The sequence below is a fragment of the Phyllobates terribilis genome, unplaced genomic scaffold (genome assembly GCF_046119375.1).
Source record: "Phyllobates terribilis strain yellow unplaced genomic scaffold, ASM4611937v1 Scaffold_7__3_contigs__length_470593459, whole genome shotgun sequence".
NCBI classification, from domain to species: domain Eukaryota; kingdom Metazoa; phylum Chordata; class Amphibia; order Anura; family Dendrobatidae; genus Phyllobates; species Phyllobates terribilis.
In genome coordinates, this window is record NW_027362767.1 from 407,182,785 (window position 1) to 407,203,669 (window position 20,885).

The 20,885-nt window shown below is 46.3% G+C and overlaps 1 protein-coding gene and 1 long non-coding RNA gene across 2 annotated transcripts; both read right to left on the reverse strand.

The window, feature by feature from the left end:
- Positions 1 to 119: 119 nt before the first annotated feature.
- On the reverse strand, positions 120 to 5,517 carry LOC141155069 (uncharacterized). Its single transcript, XR_012247510.1, has 2 exons — positions 5,303 to 5,517; positions 120 to 1,609 (listed from the first exon to the last, which is right to left on the reverse strand). It is a non-coding gene; the product is annotated as an uncharacterized lncRNA (long non-coding RNA).
- A 9,206-nt stretch (positions 5,518 to 14,723) lies between these two features.
- Positions 14,724 to 20,883, reverse strand: PAF1 (PAF1 homolog, Paf1/RNA polymerase II complex component). The gene is made up of 14 exons (XM_073641704.1): positions 20,752 to 20,883; positions 20,512 to 20,541; positions 19,291 to 19,383; positions 18,899 to 19,020; positions 18,756 to 18,822; positions 18,118 to 18,219; positions 17,678 to 17,783; positions 17,525 to 17,593; positions 17,329 to 17,432; positions 17,130 to 17,246; positions 16,895 to 17,023; positions 16,180 to 16,285; positions 15,936 to 16,020; positions 14,724 to 15,204 (listed from the first exon to the last, which is right to left on the reverse strand). Exons 1-14 carry the CDS (start codon positions 20,796 to 20,798, stop codon positions 14,801 to 14,803), a joined length of 1,581 nt encoding a protein of 526 aa, XP_073497805.1. The 5' UTR covers positions 20,799 to 20,883; the 3' UTR covers positions 14,724 to 14,800.
- Between the last annotated feature and the right edge of the window lie 2 nt (positions 20,884 to 20,885).

Consider the following 20,885-nt stretch of genomic DNA (forward strand, 5'->3'; position numbering starts at 1 on the left):
AACCATTTCTATAGTTTGTGCTTGCTGTCAGTGAACAGAAACTGCTCATCCCCAGGGGAGACTCAGGAGAGAATGAATACACTGCACCAAAACCCGCTACCCCGAACCAGTTCATGGGGTTTGTTTTTTTTTCAACCAGGAATGTTTCCATTCACTGACAGCTAGCAGAGTATAAAAAAAACTTTTAAGATTCAGTTACATAAAAGTGGAACATCCCTTGAACACAAAGAGGCCGAGCGCCTGTAAAGAGTCACATAGAACAAGATACGGACAGTATCGTACAATTAAGGCTGTAGGGGGGAGGGGCAGATCTTCAAAGCACTGGGACTGGTGGGGAAATGGCAATGGTCTCCAGGATCTGATACCTTATGGTTGTCAAAGTATGCTGAGAGTTGTAGTGTAACAGCTGGAATGCAGAACCCTGGTTTTGGTTGGATCCAAACATCCGAGTCTTACGGTCCAAAATCGGCAGTTTCAGACTGCTGTATAAATCACAGAGATTGGACTGGCCGGCGGCTCTACCTACCCGAGTGTGACACCTTGATGTATTTCTATACTGCTGTCACGCTCTGGTGGGGAGAGCCCCCGGGCAGAGTCAGACCACCAAATAAATTGGAGATTGGACTGGCCGGCGGCTCTACCTACCCAAACGTAATCGCTTCATGTATTTCTATGCAGCTCTCATAATCGGGTGGGTAAAGCCGCCGGCCAGTCCGTTATTTGCGTTTCGATATTGCTCCGATTTCTTCTGCCGTCTGACTCTGTCCTTATATGAAGCTATTGAGTTCGGCTCAGGAGAACCCCAGCCGGTCAATAAATTGTTGTCCATGCTCAGATGGTAGAATTCGGCCATGTTGATCCGGCCTCGGGAGAGCACCCAGTATAGATGGAGATCTGACCGTGATGTTTTGCATTGACGCCACTAAGGTTCTTACACCTCGTATAATCCCCATTCATTGCCTAGATCGATGTCACCAGCGTTCTTCTTCGGTGGCTGGAAATGTCTCGGTGTAGTGGTACTCCCACAGGTAATCCTTCATAGCCCTCGGTATGGGGAGTCGTCCGATTCGCTCGTGCGGAATCAGAGCGTTGATGGACGCCCGGCAGAGGTCTTGGAGGCTTATGGGGTTAGTGCGATTTAAAGGCATGGACAAGAGCGGCTCGAAAAATGTGCAGGATCTGGGGTCGTCATAATGCTCCAGTAGGTGGCGGATAGAGGGAGAATGAAAACTGCCCCAGTGGAAGCTGAAATGTTGACCCCTGTACTGGACACGGGCGTGACGTGTACGTCCTCGACGGCGGAAGCTGACTGCAAATGCGCAACCGTCCTGGGACGAGTTACGGAGGAGAAATGTCCCGTCGGGGCGGCCCAGTAACAAAGTATCTGCCTGGTTCTTGTTCAGAGCGCCCCAGTAGTAGGGAAGACTAGTGGCGGCCATGAGATCGGGGATGGTGGGGCACCTAAAATGGATCTCGATGCAGGTGTAGAAGCCGGCGTCTTCTCCGTCCCTCTCTCCATCTTGGATGGCGGCTGGAGGAGACATTTTGGCACGACGCTCTGTTACCAGTCAAGGTTATTTCCCAGCCAAATCTTCATCCTAAGTACGACCTGCGAGCAAGCAGATTGTACATTAGATACATTACCAGGACCCGTAAGTGTCCCCGGGGGTCTGCACCCCACCGATCAGACAACGGTCACACGCCCTAGTGATACGCCATAACGGTATAAGATAGGTGTATCCCCGTCATGGACCGAGCTGTCGCACCAGACAAGTTGGACAAATGTAGAAATCCTCTTTAAGGTGGATCTGTCACTAGATTTCACAAAGCGCAACGCAAAATAAAGGGAACACTGAAATAACCCATCCTAGATCTGAATGAATGAAATATTCTCATTGAATACTTTATTCTGTACAAAGTTGAATGTGCTGACAACAAAATCACAAAAATCATCAATGGAAATCACATTTATTAACCAATGGAGGCCTGGATTTGGAGTCACCCCCAAAATTAAAGTGGAAAAACACACTACAGGCTGATCCAACTTTGATGTAATGTCCTTAAAACAAGTCAAAATGAGGCTCGGTATTGTGTGTGGCCTCCACGTGCCTGTATGACCTCCCTACAACGCCTGGGCATGTCAATCAGTCTAGATGGGTGAGGATTCAGCAACAGCAGGGAGGAGGGACACTGAGGAGCTGTCAATCAGGAGAGCTGGTCAGAAATTCAGTCTACACCTTCAAAAAGGTTTATACAGTTCTTCTGACATGGATATTCAAAGTGAGTACTCCAGCCTCATCAGGTCTAAGAGATCCATTTAATATTGTACACAGTCTGTATTGTGAAACCAGGTGAAAGATCCATAGTGAAATATAAAACTCACTATAAACGGTATATATATATCCATCTCATTTTGTTTTGTGGCAATTTTTACTATTTTCTTTTTACTACTTGTTTGAGTTAGAGACTTATTTTTCAGTCGGTATGCTCCAGGTACAGCATTTTTTCTCCCATTTTCCCCATGGTCTTCTCTATTGTAAAATGCCACAAAAAGTGCACTTTACAAAGGTAACAGGTGAATTATTTTTTTTTTTACAAGTGGTTAAATACGCAGATGAAGAAGTGTGTTTTATTAATGGCGCACACTTTGGCACATCTGGGGCAATTCTACCCAAATGTTACACATGCTATGAGCAGGCGTACATTATAGTGCTGTCATTTGTGCCAATTTGTGCATTTTAATAAATCCGTTTGACCAATGGCGCCCCCCCCCCGGCCCCTGTATTAACCCGGCCAACTTTTAAAAAATGACTAAAAGTGAAAAAATAAAAAGTTGCTAATTTTCAGTGAAAAATTGACATTTGCAATTTAGGATGAAAATAAAGGAATTGTCCAACCAATAAAAAATATATTAAGAAAAGAGCTCAGACTGGTATAAAATAAGAAGTAATACTTGTGTATCCCCCACAACTCCAGTTCCGACACTTACCCCTTCATATCAAGAAGAATTGGATAACTAGGTCTCGCCTTATTTTGCCCCTTAGTCATGATGCCATTTGGGGGTCCACATGGCAGCGAGACGGGGGTGCTTGCACAATAGGACTAATGCCAGTTCCTTTTACCGTAATGGCACCACTAACGAACCACGGCTACTCTTTCGGGGATTCAGCAGGTCTCCCAGGAGGTCAGGTACCACAGATGAGCCATTCTTGCAAAATTTGTCATCATCCAATAGATTTGATTTGGAACAACCTCTCACCTGTCCTGCCGCCACAGTTCCCTTCCCGGTCCTCCACTCGCTTTGGATCTGTATCCTCTTCACTCTTTGGTTTGGTCCTCGGTCCAGATCTTCTGGTGCAGAATTGGCTTCACGTGGTCACATCAATGTCACGAGGCCTAAGACCAAGGACCAAGCCAAAGAGACGAGTACCGGGGCGAGGAGCTGTAGTGGCAGGACAGGGGAGGGACGCGCCTAGGACAGTTGGGTAGAATTATTTTTATTTTACAATCCCTTTCCAGGAATTTTTGCAAATCCAATCTTGAAAATTTTGGATTCTGGCAAATCTGAATTTTTCAGGAAATTCGTAATGAATTTAATTTCGACTCACTCATAAATATTAGGCCCATAGAGTATGATGCCCCCTAAATCCCCACATACACATACAGTATGATTCCCCCACAGACCCTCTACACATACAGTATGATGCCCCCACAGACCACCCCACAAACAGTATGATGCCTCCACAGACCCCCTCTATATACAGTATGATGCCTCCACAGACCCCCTCTATATACAGTATGATGCCTCCACAGACTCCCTATTCATACAGTATGATGCCCCCACAGACCCCCTACACATACAGTATGATGCCCCCACAGACCACCCCACACACAGTATGATGCCTCCACAGGCCCCCTCTATATACAGTATGATGCCTCCACAGACCCCCTACACATACAGTATGATGCCTCCACAGGCCCCCTCTATATACAGTATGATGCCTCCACAGGCCCCCTCTATATACAGTATGATGCCTCCACAGGCCCCCGACACATACAGTATGATGCCCCCACAGACCACCCCACACACAGTATGATGCCTCCACAGACCCCCTCTATATACAGTATGATGCCTCCACAGACCCCCTACACATACAGTATGATGCCTCCACAGACCACCCCACACACAGTATGATGCCTCCACAGGCCCCCTCTATATACAGTATGATGCCTCCACAGACCCCCTACACATACAGTATGATGCCCCCACAGACCACCCCACACACAGTATGATGCCTCCACAGACCCCCTCTATATACAGTATGATGCCTCCACAGACCCCCTACACATACAGTATGATGCCCCCACAGACCCCCTACACATACAGTATGATGCCCCCACAGACCCCCCCACACACAGTATGATGCCTCCACAGACCCCCTCTATATACAGTATGATGCCTCCACAGACCCCCTACACATACAGTATGATGTCCCCACAGACCCCCTACACACAGTATGATGTCCCCACAGACCCCCTCTATATACAGTATGATGCCTCCACAGACTCCCTACTCATACAGTATGATGCCCCCACAGACCACCCCACATACAGTATGATGCCCCCACAGACCACCCCACACACAGTATGATGCCCCCACAGACCACCCCACACACAATATGATGCCTCCACAGACCCCCTCTATATACAGTATAATGCGTCCAGACTCCCTATTCATACAATATGATGCCTCCACAGATCACCCCTCACACAGTATAATGCCTTCTCAGACCCCCACACACAGTTTGATACCCTCACAGACCCCACACACACTATGATGTCTACATAGACCACACCACACACAGTATGATGCCCCCACACACACAGTATGATGTCCCCACAGAGTACACACACCACTTGCCTGTGTGTCCTGCTTTCTGCAGAGCTCTTCTCTGTTGCCAATCACATGACCTGAAGGTCCTTCCAAGGCCTACAATCTCTACTCAGACTGAATGGCAGAGGATGGATCTGATGGTTTCCTGCTCCACCGTTATGTTCAATTGTATCTTCCCCAAATTTGGGGCAGTCCTGCTGGATCCGGGACAGTCCTGCTGGATCCGGGACAGTTGGGGTGGATGCATTTGCATCACTTGTACCTTCCGGGCCCCATACCCAAGTAACAATCCCCACTCTGTGCACTGACAAACTCAACTCTGCAACATCTGTATATGACCCCCACACCTATACATGATCATCATCCCCACGCCTGTGAGATCTGCGGAGGTGAATCGGAAGAACTTACCATCAGCCATGGAGCGGAGGACACATTTGAGCTGCTGACAATCCTGCTCAGTAATGAACCAGCTCTGCGCTCGGCGTCTCGTGGTGTCGTAATTATTATTATTATGACTAAACTGTGTGTGTAGTGATAAAAATAATACAGAGGGCGTGAGCGAGCGGCAACGTGTTCCTGGAATCAGGAACACCTGGAAGGAGGGGAGCACCTTCTGGAGACACGTGGACTATGCACTGAAGTTCCCATCATCCTGCACAGTCTATTTTCTTAGGCGGAGTTCAGATTGACATCTGCAAAAAAAAAAAAAAGGACAATATTTTTCATGGCAAGTATCCTCCAGACTGAAATGTGCCTGGGACTATTTACTGTGGCGGCCGGACCCACCGATGAGGAGTTTTTCCAGAAGAAACCACTTCAGGAAATGCTCCTTTCTTGGGGAGTTTTTTCAAAGAGTTTTTCTTTTCCTGAAGAACTTTGGAAGAGTTTTTCTTTTCCTGAAGAACTTTGGAAGAGTTTTTCTTTTCCTGAAGAACTTTGGAAGAGTTTTTCTTTTCCTGAAGAAGTTTGGAAGAGTTTTTCTTTTCCTGAAGAACTTTGGAAGAGTTTTTCTTTTCCTGAAGAACTTTGGAAGAGTTTTTCTTATCCTGAAGAACTTTGGAAGAGTTTTTTTTCCCCCCTGAAACATTCTTTGCAGGATTTTTATTAGACAGCGCTTACTTTGGTGCAGATTCCATAAGGAACCGCTTCCAAGAAGTGAAATGCACTTATTTTTATTCCACCAGGCATTTTTCAAAACCTTTTCAGGCAAAAGAAAACCTTTGGTGGGTGTGAACACACCCTTGGGCTATGTGCACACCCGTCAAAGGCTTTTGCTGAGTTTTTGAAGATACATGAATTCTTGGAGAGTTTCTGCTACGAAAACTCCGCAAGAAGACTCATCGTAAACAATCCTTTAGTGTATGTGCACACTGAGTCTTTTTGATGAGTTTTTACAGTGGTAACTGAGCTGGAGAAATCCAACATTTTTGAGAAGTTTTGAATTTTTGAGGAGGAGTTGGAGAATTTTTGCTCAGTTTCTGCTCCAAAAAAAATAAAATAAATGTGAACCAAGTTTTTTAGGATGTTTTTTTTTTTTTTTGTAATGGATTCTCTCCAAGAAATTCAAAAATTCTTGTAAAACTTTTTTAATTCACTGCTTTGGGAAATCCACTTTGCTGTTCATATCAGGAGGTTTTTCTAGCTTTTTTTTTTTCCTGAAAAGGTTTTGAAAAACGGTGGAAAAATAAAACCTAAATGTTACTGTCCAAACAAAAGGCTACAAAGAACCATTCAAGGGAAAAAAAAAACTCTTCCAAAACTTTTCAGGAAAAGAAAACTTCTTCCAAAAAAAGGAGAGTTTTCAGAAGTGGTTTCTGCTTGTAAAACTCATGGGTTTTTGAACTCCTCACAAAGCGCTGTGTGCACATGGCCCAGTAGGGGTGAGCAGATTTTGCTCCTGGCTTTCCACCCTGGGTCTGCGGATCTCGGAGGCACCGTGGAGGATGTGGTTACCATCAGATGACCGGGTTATGTCACAAACCTGTTCCGTGACAAAAACCTCAGGAATTATTTTAATGTAATAATTGTCTTTGATCTTCTTCCTTTTATGATGCTGCCGGCGCGGCTCATCGCTCACATCTCCGCCCTTCTCATGGTGGCTGATTCACACACAGGAATCTTTACAAGACGATCATAACCAATGTAAAATGTGTCTGTCTGTCCATAAAAATGTTATATGTCATCGCCCGGTCTCCTGGAGACAACTCGGGCATCTCCGGAAAGGATACGGTGAAAACCGCGTGCAGAGAATGGCTGACAATACATACTCCTGTTATAAACATGGCCGCTTTCTTCTACAAACAGCGCCACCCCTGTCCTTGGGTTGTGTCTGGTACTGCAACATATGAGTTAACAGCATTGAGCTGCAATACCAGACACAGACTATTGACAGGAGGGGCGCTGTTTCTGTAACTCTTCCTGAGCACACTGCAGCAGGCTGTGATTGGCTGACCTGCTCACATGACATATCAAATAGAGTGACATCACTATAAAGCCCCATGATTGGCTGGTCAGATCACATGACATGAACCATGGTGACGTCACCACAGCAAGCTGTGATTGGCTGACCTGTTCACATGACATGAACCATGGTGATGTCACCACAGCAGGCTGTGATTGGCTGACCTGTTCACATGACATGAACCATGGTGATGTCACCACAGCAGGCTGTGATTGGCTGACCTGTTCACATGACATGAACCATGGTGATGTCACCACAGCAGGCTGTGATTGGTTGGTCTGCTCACATGACATGAATCATGGTGATGTCACCACGGCAGGCTGTGATTGGCTGACCTGCTCACATGACATATCAAATAGAGTCAATAAAGCTAAGAAAAAATATCTGCGCTCTGAAATGTTAAAAACAAAAACATTTAGAAAATTGGAACTGCATTACCGCCACAGAAAATACATTAATACTATAATATGAAAATAAGAAATATAGAAAAATAGAACTGCAATATTGCTACAAAAAATGAAGGTTCTGAGCACATAAACTGACCAATTCATAAGAGCCCAACAACCAACGAGAAGGCGACCTTATTGTTGGGAACCTAACCTAATATGACACCTTCTGGGCAGGTATGATCCAGCTCCCGACCTGAGCACTCCTACACCCATCAGCCAGAGGCCGTTTTAATTAACTGGATCCTACCTGCCCTACAAATTGTACAAGAGGGGAGGAGGTGAGCTGTGACACCACCTTTCGTGAATGGTGGATCCTGCGTTATCTACTGTATATAGAGGTGTTATCAGTCATTGTACAGGAGGGGGAGGAGGTGAGCTGTGACATCACCTATTGTGAATGGTGGATCCTGTGTTATCTACTGTATATAGAGGTGTTATCAGTCATTGTACAGGAGGGGGAGAAGGTGAGCTGTGACATCACTTATTGTGAATGTTGGATCCTGTGTTATCTACTGTATATAGAGGTGTTATCAGTCATTGTACAGGAGGAGGAGATGAGCTGTGACATCACCTATAGTGAATGGTAGATCCTGTATTATCTACTGTATATAGAGGTGTTATCAGTCATTGTAAAGGAGGAGGAGGTGAGCTGTGACATCACCTATTGCGTATGGTGGATCCTGTATTATCTACTGTATATAGAGGTGTTATCAGTCATTGTACAAGGTGGAGGAGGAAGTGAGCTGTACCACCACATATACTGAATGGTGGATCCTGTGTTATCTACTGTATATAGAGGTGTTATCAGTCATAGTACAGGAGGAGGAGGTGAGCTGTGACATCACCTATTGTGAATGATGGATCCTGTGTTATCTAATGTATATAGAGGTGTTATCAGTCATTGTGCAGGAGGAGGAGGAGGTGAGCTGTGACATCACCTATAGTGAATGGTAGATCCTGTATTATCTACTGTATATAGAGGTGTTATCAGTCATTGTAAAGGAGGACGAGGTGAGCTGTGATATCACCTATTGTGTATGGTGGATCCTGTATTATCTACTGTATATAGAGGTGTTATCAGTCACTGTACAAGGTGGAGGAGGTGAGCTGTGACATCACCTATTGTGAATGGTGGATCCTGTGTTATCTACTGTATATAGATGTGTTAGCAGTTATTGTACAGGAGGAGGAGGTGAGCTGTGACATCACCTATTGTGAATGGTAGATCCTGTTATCTACTGTATATAGAGGTGTTATCAGTCATTGTACAGGAGGAGGAGGAGAGCTGTGACATCACCTATTGTGAATGGTGGATCCTGTGTTATCTGCTGTATATAGAGGAGTTATCAGTCATTGTACAGGAGGAGGAGGAGGTGAGCTGTGACATCACTTATTGTGAATGCTGGATCCTCTGCTATCTACTGTATATAGAAATGTTATCAGTCATTGTACAGGAGGAGGAGGTGAGCTGTGACATCACTTATTGTGAATGGTGGATCCTGTGTAATCTACTGTATATAGAGGTGTTATCAGTCATTGTACAGGAGGAGGAGGTGAGCTGTGACATCACCTATTGTGAATGGTGGATCCTGTGTTATCTACTGTATATAGAGGTGTTATCAGTCATTGTACAGGAGGAGGAGGTGAGCTGTGACATCACCTATTGTGAATGGTGGATCCTGTGTTATCTACTGTATATAGAGGTGTTATCAGTCATTGTGCAGGAGGAGGAGGTGAGCTGTGACATCACCTATTGTGAATGGTGGATCCTGTGCTATCTACTGTATATAGATGTGTTATCAGTCATTGTACAGGAGGAGGAGGTGAGCTGTGACATCACCTATTGTGAATGGTGGATCTTGTGTTCTCTACTCTATATAGAGGTGTTATCAGTCTTTGTATTCCTGCCTCTGCATATAAACTGCTGAAAACGCGTCCTGAAAGGACAGGAATTATGTATCTCAAAAATCCCCAGTGGCCAGTGTGAAAATTACAAGATTAGCAATTTTTTTTTCCATAAAGATCATGATATCAAAAATAAAAAAAATTGCAAAACTTCTTTGAAAATCCATGTCACACAAAAACCAGATATAAACAATAAGCAATTTTCTGATAGCTTCCCTGTAACAAATCTTGTTCATTAAGTTCCACCTACGATGCCACAATTCTGACCTAAAAGAAGGAAAAGCCATGCAAGCAACCGGCCAACCCAGTGCTCTTACAGTAAAGAACCCCCATGTAATGATGATGAAGCATTCCTTCCTCTAGTTATAGTGATGGCCACAATTATACACAAGAGGCGGCCTGTGCTTATATCTGCTTTAATGCATTCCATGATTTTATGTGCCTTGGCAGCAGCTTCCTGACATTAGTTGCTATAGTTAAAGGGATTGTCCAGGACTTAGTCATGAAGAAAAAAAAAATGATCAAGTGAGAAAAAAATAAGTACACCCTCATTGAATTTTATAGTTTTATGTATCAGAACACAATTTAAAAAAATAATAAAATCTGGTCTTTAGAAAAATGTAAAATGTGGCAAATACAATATCAGATGACGCATCACACCGTGTCACGACTTAACAAAAACTAGGTCAAACTGTAGAAGCCGTGTGTGAAAAATTAAGTACACCCCATGACCCAATAGGATGTAGAGCTGCCTTTAGTGGCAATGACTTGGGAGTAATCATTTATGTGACTTTATTCTGTCTCTCGCATCGTTCTGGAGCAATTTTGGCTTTGCCATTGGAACAAAGGGCATTATAGCCAAACCATTCCGCTTTGTCCTCATCTGCCTAAAGGACACTACTCTCAGAGTCTTGGGGTTTGTTCAGATGCAACTTTGCAGACTTTAGCCGTTCTGCCATGTTCTTTTTATAAAAAAAAAATTGCGGCTTTTTACGGACAACTCTTCTAAACAAGTCACACTCGCTCTGTCTTTTTCTAATTGTACTATTATGAACTTGAACATGATAAACAAGGCCTTCAGAGTCTGAGCTGTAGCTCTTGAGTTTTTTTTTCAATTTCTCAGAGCATTACTTGGCAACTGCAACTCCTGGGAAGATTGTCAACTTCCTTGAAATGTTTTCCACTTGAAAATAATCTTTCCTCTGTAGAATAATGGACTCCAGATTGCTTGGAAACGGCTTTATAATCCTTCCCAGATCGATGGGAAGCAACAATTGCTTCTCTAAGATCATTGCTGAGGTCTTTCCTATTTTGCATTGTGACTCATTGCTCCAGAGCAGCAAACTGCCCAAGCTTCTGTTTTTATTATTATTTATTTATATAGCGCCATTGATTCCATGGTAGGAAGGGGTTACATACAAAATACAGATATCACTTACAGTAAATGAACTAAGGCTATGTGCCCACGTAGCAGATTTGATGCAGAGCGTTTTTGCCTCTCTCTGGCAGAAAAAAACGCATGCAGATTTACATGCATTTTTTCTGCCAGATAGAAGCGTTTTTTCAGCGTTTTTACATGCATTTTCGCATGCGTTTTTTCAAGCAGTTTTCCAAGCGATTTTGAGCATCACTTGGAAAAGTGCTTGACAAGTTGATCACACAATATAAATCCATGCAACCGGCATGGATTTATATTGTGTGACCAACTTAGATGCTTTAAATGCAGCATCTATAGTAAAAAAAAAAAGAATTAAAACGTTAAAAATAAAAAAAAACCTGTATATTCACCTCTCCGGCGGCCCCCGGTCTGCTCTCCGGTCTCCTCCAGTCTGCTCCCGGCCGCGTCTTCTCTCTTCGGCGTCCCAAAGTGTACTGTCAGGACCTGCGGTGACGTCATTTAGTCAACTGATGGTCATGCGACCATCACCTGACCACCAACGTCAGCGGTTGCGTGACCATCAGGTGACTAAATGACGTCACCGCAGGTCCTGACAGTACACGGCGGGACGCCAAGGAGAGAGGACGTGGCCTGGAGCAGACCGGGGGCTGCCGGTGAGGTGAATATACAGGTTTTGTTTATTTTTAACTTTTTTATTTGTTTTTTTCACCGCGTGGTAGCCGGGACGAAGAGGAGTTGTAGTCTCGTCTTCATCCCAGGTACCACACGCATCGCGATTACGCTGCAGCGTAATCGCGGTAGAAATGGTCATGCTGCGTTTTGCAGAGCAATGCAAATTTGGCGCGCAAATTAGCACATCCGAATTCACATTGCTTTGCATGGCAGACTGTTTTACAAGCGTTTTCGCGGCCGCAAAAATGCTACGTGGGCATATAGCCTAACTGTGATAGACTGGTACAGGGAGAAGAGGACCCTGCCCTTACAGGCTTACATTCTACAGGATGATGGGGAAGGAGACAGTAGGTTGAGGGGTTGCAGTAGCTCTGGTGTTGTTGAGGTGGCAGCAAGCAAGGTCATGGCAGGCTGTAAGCTTGTTTGAAGAGATGGGTTTTCAGGTTCCGTCTGAAGGATCCGGATGTGGTGGATAATCGGACGTGTTGAGGCACAGAATTCCAGAGGATGGGGGATACTGCGGAGAAATCTTGGGAGGCGATTGGGTGAGGAACGAATAAGTGTGGAGGAGAGAAGGAAGTCTTGGGAGGACCGGAGATTACGTAAGGGAATGTATCAGGAGATTAGTTCAGAGATGTATGGAGGAGAGAGGTTATGGATGGCTTTGTAGGTCAGTGTTAGTAGTTTGAACTGGATACGCCGGGCAATTGGGAGCCAGTGAAGGGATTTGCAAAGGGGCTTAGCAGAGAAGTAGCGAGGCGAGAGATGAACAAGTCGTGCAGCAGAGTTGAGGATGGACTGGAGAGGTGCAAGAGTGTTAGCAGGGAGGCCACAAAGGAGGATGTTGCTGTAGTCGAGGCGGGAGAAGATGAGGTTATGCATAAGCAGTTTAGTAGATTGAGGGTTGAGGAAAGGACGGATTCTGGAGATATTTTGGAGCTGGAGGTGACAGGAGGTGGCGAGAGCTTGGATGTGTGGTTTGAAGGACAGGGCAGAGTCAAGCGTTACTCCGAGGCAGCGGATTGTCGGTACAGGGGAAAGCGTGGTGTCATTTATTGTGATAGAAAGATCAGGTGGGGAAGGTATGCGAGATGGGGGAAAGATGATGAGTTCAGTTTTGTCCACATTGAGCTTGAGGAAGCGAGAGGAGAAGAAGGAGGATATGGCTGATAGACGCTGGGATTCTGGACAGCAGAGAGGTGACGTCTGGGCCAGAGAGGTAGATCTGGGTGTCATCAGTATACAGATGGTACTGGAAGCCATGGTACTTTATGAGCTGTCCAAGGCCAAGGGTATAGATTGAGAAGAGAAAGGGTCCTAGGACAGAGCCTTGAGGGACTCCAACAGAGAGGGGGCAGGGTGAGGAGGTAGTGTGGGAGTGGGAGACATTAAATGTCCGGTTACAAAAGGTATAAGGAGAACCAAGATAGGGCAAGGTCTTTGACGCCAAAGGAAGAGAGGATCTGCAGTAGGAGGCAGTGGTGTATCGAAAGCAGAGGACAGGTCAAGCAGAAGGAGTATAGAGAATTGTCTGTTAGTTTTGGCTGTAAGTCATTGGTGATTTTGGTAAGGGCAGTTTCGGTGGAATGCTGGGGGCGCAAGCCAGATTGTCAGTTGTCGAAGAGAGAGTTAGATGAGAGGTGGGAGGAAAGTTCAGCGTGAACGTGTTGCTCAAGGAGTTTGGAGGCAAATGGGAGCAGCGATATGGGGCGGTAGCTGGACAAGGCGGTTGGGTCGAGGGATGGCTTTTTGAGGATGCGTGTGATTGTGGCATGTTTGAAGGCAGCGGGGAAAGTACCAGAAGATACTGATAGGTTGAAGAGATGGGTTAGGGATGGGATGAGTGTGGGGGTGAGGTGGGGTCGAGTGAACAAGTGGTGAGGTATAATTTGGAGAGGAGACGAGTAAGGTCTCTTTCTGTGATGTTGGGAAGGGAGGTTATGGGGGAAGGGCAATGGTCTGGAAAACAAAGGGGTTGTGGTGGTCGGACAGTGAAGACTTGCCGTGTTTGGTCAATCTTGTTTTTGGAGTGTGTGGCAAACTCCTCAGCAGAGATGACGGAGGTCGGCGGGGGCAGTGGAGGGCGGAGGAGAGGGTTAAAAGTGTTGAATAGCTGTTTGGGGTTGTAGGATATAGAAGTTTTTTAGAAGTTTTCTCATTTGCTTATGTACAATTAATCAAAGGCTTCTGATTAATAGTATCTGGCTGATACTTAATTCTTACAGAAGCAGTATGGCACCCCTGTTGTGGCAGGATGTACACAAGGTACAGAGAAAAAACTACATAACTCCATACACTTCAGTAAGAAACAAGCTGCAGTACCCAAGAACAGCCACTAAACAGTGTGTGGAGCTGTGGTGTGATCTCCGGCTGGTTCCTGTATATTATGTAATGTCCCAGGAGTAAGATGTGCAGCGTGCGCAGCTGCGCCAGTAGTCTGCAGCCTCTCCTGTGCACATGAGAATTATCTATATAACTACGGCTTCTGATAGACGCGACCTGGCCACACCTTTGTAATAGCGGGGCGAGGACATGTACTTATTAGAGCGGCTGCCTGCAGACAGTAAATTCTGTAATGAAGAGGGAAGATAGAAGCAGAATCGTTCTCTTGCATGGAAAAAGCTCTATGGGAGTAAATAGATTGCTCCGGTTTCAGAGAAAAAAAAATCTGTGCCTTACCCACCCTCCCTGGGTCCAGTGCAAGAGTCTCCGCCATAGCTCTCTGTATCGGATACAGACTTTACTTAAACAGCACTGCAGCCAATAACTGAGCGCAGCAGCTCGTGCCGTCAACTGATTGCAAGGATGTAGATGTTGAAGACAATAACAGCAGCGGAAAATGGTTTTCTGAAACCAGAAAACCCCTTATATGTATCTTCTACACTGGTTTGAGGGGTGTGCGGACCCTACAAGTTCTTCCCCGGCAGAAATGATCTTCATAACTCATGGAAAATATGTTTATTCAACTTAACGTATAATACAAACAAATATGTACAAAACAGGAGATTCCCGGTGACGACTCAGTCACTATCACTGCCGTCACTAGATGCAGAGCCCGGCTCGCTGCCGCTCTGCTCCTCATTGTCCTGCTGGGACCGGTCGCTCCCGAAGGGACTGCTGCTGGCGCTGCGGCTCCGGCTCCTTCTGGGCTTTACTTCTTCCTCCTCCTCCTCACTGCCGCTCTCCTCTGCCTCCCCGCCACTCTCATTCTGGGCATCATCATCGTCATCATCATCATCATCACTGTCGTCATCATCGCTTCCAAAGATCTCCTCCTTGTCTCGAGCGGCTCTGTCCTCCTCGCTGCTCTCCTTATCCTCATCTTTCTCCTCCTGGACTTCTTCTCGCTCGCTTTCGCTGCCGGAAGCCTCACCGGCGCTTCCCTCCTTCTCACTCTCGCTGCCCTTGTCTCCGTCTTCTGCATCTGTGGAAAGATGAGGAACAATCAAGTCAAAACATCATCCCACAGCAGATCAGGACCTACTGACATATCGCCCTCTTGTGGCCGCAGGACGTCATTGTAAAAGTCAGGCCGACCAAAGTCGTACCGACATATCGCCCTCTTGTGGCCGCAGGACGTCATTGTAAAAGTCAGGCCGACCAAAGTCGTACCGACATATCGCCCTCTTGTGGCCACAGGACGTCATTGTAAGAAGCAGTCTGCGCTTTCAGATATTTTGTGTCATCTAAATGGTTAGAGATAGTGATGGGGTGACAGAAGGGCCCACCCTTACCCCTTCCCCCACAACGTGGCTCGACACGTCGGCCACCTTTGCATTCCTATGAAGCCCTCGAAATGCAATGTAACATTGTAGTATTGCAGTGTACTGCACAAACAATTGCAAAAAAAAGAGTACAAAACCACATTTTTAAAAACAAAAAAAAGCTAAGTTATGGCTTAGATGATGGAAAGGAAAAAATCTAAAGCGGAAGAGAGAAAAATGGAAATAGGTGACAGGTCTGCAGGAGACTGGGGATCACCTTGTAGCAGGAAAAGCAAAAAACTCCACCGGGTGGTTGTTGCAGGCATGAGCGGCGGGTAGTCCGTTTGGCGCCTGCTTGCTCCCTGCCCGTTTGCTCGCCACATAGTTATTACATCTCCATGTCCTGGTAAGTCAGTCCCAATGTAATATTGGTGATTGTGCTGTCACTTACCTGATCCCTGAATCTCGTGATCCACCTCAATCTCCTCCTCTTCCTCCTCGGGCTCGTGGTTCTCCAGCTGAGCTCTGCGGGCTTCCTACAAAGTCCAGGGGAGACCATCACTAATTATGTTACCAGAACTGTTCTGCAAACCATTTGGCAAAACTACAACTCCCAAGCATGCCCTGAGAACATCAATACATGCTGGGAGTTGTAGTGCCACAGGTTACGGATCATTTTAGCCCCCCGATCGTACCTGAGCCTCCAGCTCCTTCTCATTCATGTCTCTGTGTTTCACCACCAGCACGGCGTTGGTTCCGGACTGCACACCGGCCTTCACCCTCCTCTTGCTGAGACGCACTCTGCAAAAATGGAAAAAACCTCAGGGTGAGATCACATTGTGACCACAGTTTGAACACGGCCATCACCCTCACATCTGAAAACACAGCAGTGACCTAAAGGGGCCTTCCCTCATATGTGGATCCCCCCACATCTCCCGAGCCATTGCTGTAGGATTAGTGGGGTCCAACCTGTGGATCCCCCCACATCTCCCGAGCCATCGCTGTAGGATTAGTGGGGTCCAACCTGTGGATCCCCCCCACATCTCCAGAGCCATCGCTGTAGGATTAGTGGGGTCCAACCTGTTGATCCCCCCCCACATCTCCCGAGCCATCGCTGTAGGATTAGTGGGGCCCAACCTGTGGATCCCCCCACATCTCCCGAGCCATCGCTGTAGGATTAGTGGGGCCCAACCTGTGGATCCCCCCACATCTCCCGAGCCATCGCTGTAGGATTAGTGGGGTCCAACCTGTGGATCCCCCCACATCTCCCGAGCCATCGCTGTAGGATTAGTGGGGTTCAACCCTTGGATTCCTCACATCCCCCTTATACTCAGGATCGGAGGGAGTTCCAGATGTCGTCCCCTCCGGCAGAGCTTTTCCCACCTTTAACCATAACTGCCCCCTCCCAACCTGGTCTCCAGCTCATTGTAGTAAACGCCGTCGCCTTCACGGAAGATGAAGAAGTAATTCTCCTCGTATCCCTTGCTGGCCTTGTTTTTGACATTCCAGTTGTACTCCCTGGCGATCTTGTAATCGTATCTGTAGACATAATGGTTGTCTGGTTATTGGGAGAACAAACTGCAAAAATAAAGAAGTAAAGACAATCACACCCAATATGGATGGGGAGCAGAAGCTTTGCACTTACATATCCTCCGCCATGTAGTCCAGACCTTCATCCTGGTCTCTCTTCCTCTTCCGCATGGTGTCATCACCTGGCAGAAAGTAGGCCACAAACTGGTTCCCTTCTTCATCCATCATCCCCCTGCGGATACAGAGACATGAATGAACCCCGTCTTCTTACCAACCACAGACGGTATCTGAGTTACATGGAGAGACATCTCCACCTGATCATGGCTTGTGACATCATGTCCAGCGCTGCTGAGCCCGTTGTCTCCTTAGGAGCAGGATCAGAGTCAAAGATGACCTGAGCGCAGGGATTGATCCACATCTGGGGACAGACGAGGAGGAGGATGAACAACATTCTGCATTAACTGCACATTTTAGGGGAGCTGTGCACAACTCAACCCAACATCTCCGTACCTTAAAGTCGGGGAAGACAGGCATGACCTCCACGGGGGTGACACGAGGCTTGCTGTAATGCTGACTAATCTGAGGGAGGGAAATAAAGCGTTAATGTGTTATAGGAGGGTGTTGGGGGAAGGCCCGGCCTTCTCTATTGTTCTTTGCACTTACAGGTTTCTGAGCATCTTCAAAGGTCTTCTCAATTGCAGAGATCTGGCTGTCCCGGTCCTTGTAGATGTCCTCCTCTGTAAACTGCTGCTTGACAGACACCCCGATTCTGAGCACAAAAGAAAGACGGACATTAATAGGGGATGGGGATGTGTTCAGATGCCGGGGGAGTCTGCAGCAGCAGATCCACACACAATCGTGCCGATCTGCCTTCAGACTTCCCTGCAAATGAGCAGCCGGCAGGGAAAATCACAACTGCCTGCAGTGACATTTCGTCAGGAGTAATGAAATCTGCTGACAGATTCGGGTTCAGGCCAAGCTTGCTGCAGTAGTTATGGTGCAGCACAAAACTGCCATAGTAAGTCCTGAGGGCTGTGGACGCACCGTCACACTGTGCAGGTCAGGTATGTAGACATGATACTCACGTAACACTCATCACTTACTTGACCTCAGGCTTCTCATTGGAGACGCCGTATCTGTTGAACTCTGTGGAGATATACTCAGTCTTCCTCATCCAGGGGACGACCTTTGCATGCTGCTGAGATCTGGGGGTATAGGAGGTGTTATCAGTCATTGTACAGGAGGAGGAGGTGAGCTGTGACATCACCTATGTGAAAATATCAAAGTAGTGCATCCTCGGGGTTTAGATCTTTCATACCCAACACTAAATTACTCTCTGGTAGCAAAATAAAATATTAACTAAATTGCATTAAAGGAAACCTGGCAGGTAATTGTTGCTGCCCATACAGCATGAATTTCGGCCAGGTTTAGTATTCTCTGAAAATATACTTTTTAAGATGCGGCTGGAGACGACACATGTCCGGCTGTTTCCCTGGCCGCCTCTACCCAGCGCTACTACAGGTGATTACCAGGTGTCTTACATGTGTGTGCATTGATAGAGACCTGTCAATCACCTGGAGCAGCACTGGGAAGATCTTCCAAGTATATTTTCTTTGTAAACCCGGAGCGTTTCAGAGTATAACCCCCCTGGCCGCAGCCGTGCAGCGATTCATGCATCCACAGTTCAGGCCACACGAGACCCCTGACCATCTCCCCTTATTCTGTGTGGCGCAGTCTGTACCTCTTGGAGCTGCTCGGAGCTTGAATTTCCTCCTCCAGAAGTTTCTCATCGGCGATATCCAGAAGTACTGCAATCACAAAGAGGAGAACGTATGAGGCCGCTGGAAGGAGCGACACAAGGAGCCGTCCCTGCCCTGCTCTTACCATTGGAGTCAATCCGGTAAGTGTCAGGGTTGATAAGGTCGATGGTGACCCCCAGGTCCGGCTCCGTCAGGAGGTCGTGTTTATGCTGCTTCTCCAACGAGGTGGCTTTATACTGTACAAACCTACAACGAGAAGGGGCCAGAGATGAGCGAACGCACACTATAATGTTCAAGAGAGGCAGAGACCAGCACGTGCAGAGGTTGATTTTCCAGGTCCCCATTAATTTCTATGGGGTTCTGGTTTAAGTTCAGGTAGATTTCTAGTTCCTGAACTGAACTTTGGACTAAAGTTCGGTTGAACCTGAACTACCACAGATCCGCTCATCCCTAGAAGTGGTGAAAGGAGAGGAGGCCACCCCCCCCCCAATGTGTGATTCTCCCTCCGTCACTTACCTGTTCTGGTCAAAGGGGTATGTGATGAACTTGGGATCGAAAGGAATATCCGGAAGACTGTTACAATACTTCACTCGGCAAACTACTCCTGACCTGAGGGAAGAAGGGTGGACAGTAAGGAAATGTATCATCCATGCGCAGATAATGACGCATGCAGAATTCTGCTGGGATCCAACAATGTGAAGGGGATTAAATGGCAGTCACACACAGTTAACCCCTTTGCCAAGTAGGATGTACAGTACGTACACCTCCCACATTTGCTCCGACCACCGCTGTTTAACCATTAAGATACCACAGCACTTAAACAGTTCTGTTTCCCAAGATTGTGACAAAATTGCAGGGTGTGAATAGGTTTCTATAACAGCTATGGAGCTACCGAAGTCGCCGGCATCTTTGTACTCCCATGAAGTACAGCCTGTCACTGGGCTTTATAGGAAATTGGCATTTTTTTTTTGCTTTATACTGCAGTATATAATACAAGCCATCAACCTCAGGGGAGGGCTGAAAAATAAATAAATGTCAATTAAAAAAAGTTTTTTTGGGTTTGTTTGTTTTTTTAAAAAGATACATTTGAATCTCCCTCCTTTCTTCAATGTAAAAAACAAAAAACATTTGTTATTGTCACAGAGTAAGTCTCAAAAGGTTAAATTCTGTAAAAGCCCAAAAAAAAAAAAAACACAACCCTGAAATGCTGCAGTGAAAAGTGATCAAAACATTGTACGTACCCCAAAAACTGCAGCCAGCCGTGCAAAAAAAATGAGCAGATGACAGAAAAAAAGAGAGAAGTTATGGGGTCGGAAAATGGAGGCATTAAAAAAACAAAAATAAAGAAGGTTTTTTTGTTTTGTTTTTTTTACAAAGTTCAGAAAGTTTTTTTTTTAATCCAGTAAAAATAATAATAATAATAATAAATAAAAAAACAGTTTGGAGTTGAGTTTGGTGTTGCCGTCACCGGGTGATTTTTACTTCTCAATGGCCTTTGCTATAATAAAGCCTAATGTAATGGCGGAATTGCATTTTTTCACCGTTTTCCGGTAAGGTGAACGGCGTCAATCAGATCTGCAACTTTTACCGTAAAAAAAACACAAGTCCTCGTGTGTCCGTGGGGACAAAATAATAAAAGTTCTGGCTCCTGGAAGAAGCTGAGAAAATAACGGAGGCGCCATGATGACCCTACGGCGATACCGGCGCTCTGACGCTCACACGTCCCGGATTACTCACCGCTCCGGCACCGTGCGATGGGAGTTGGACCTGCGGACAGAAAACGACAATATAAGACCAGGGGAAAGAGGTGCAAAAAGTTATCTGTGTGAACTACAACTCCCAGCATGCCCTGGGAGGAAACAACACCAGAAAGCGATGAGAGTAAGCCGCCCTGAGCCAGAAACCAACATGGAGGGGAGGAAGCCGGCTCCAGAGGGAGGCCTGAGCCTCCACACAGACCACAGGCACAGTACTCACCGGTGACCGTCCTCCCGCTGGGCCTGCGTCTGTATAGTGGGCGCCATGATGCGGAGCCACCGACTGACCACAGCTCCCGGATTTGGGGTCCTCACTAGCTCCGCCCTTTGCTAGTTTTTTTTTTTTTTTTTTTT

Excerpts from the sequence above, each read along its gene's own strand:
- PAF1 (XM_073641704.1), bottom strand. The coding sequence starts at position 20,798 with ATGGCGCCCACTATACAGACGCAGGCCCAGCGGGAGGACGGTCACCG. Across the intron at positions 17,784-18,117 it reads AATGAGAAGCCTGAGGTCAA|AATCGGGGTGTCTGTCAAGC; the intron begins GTAAGTGATGAG and ends TTTTGTGCTCAG. Across the intron at positions 17,433-17,524 it reads CTGTCTTCCCCGACTTTAAG|ATGTGGATCAATCCCTGCGC; the intron begins GTACGGAGATGT and ends GTCTGTCCCCAG.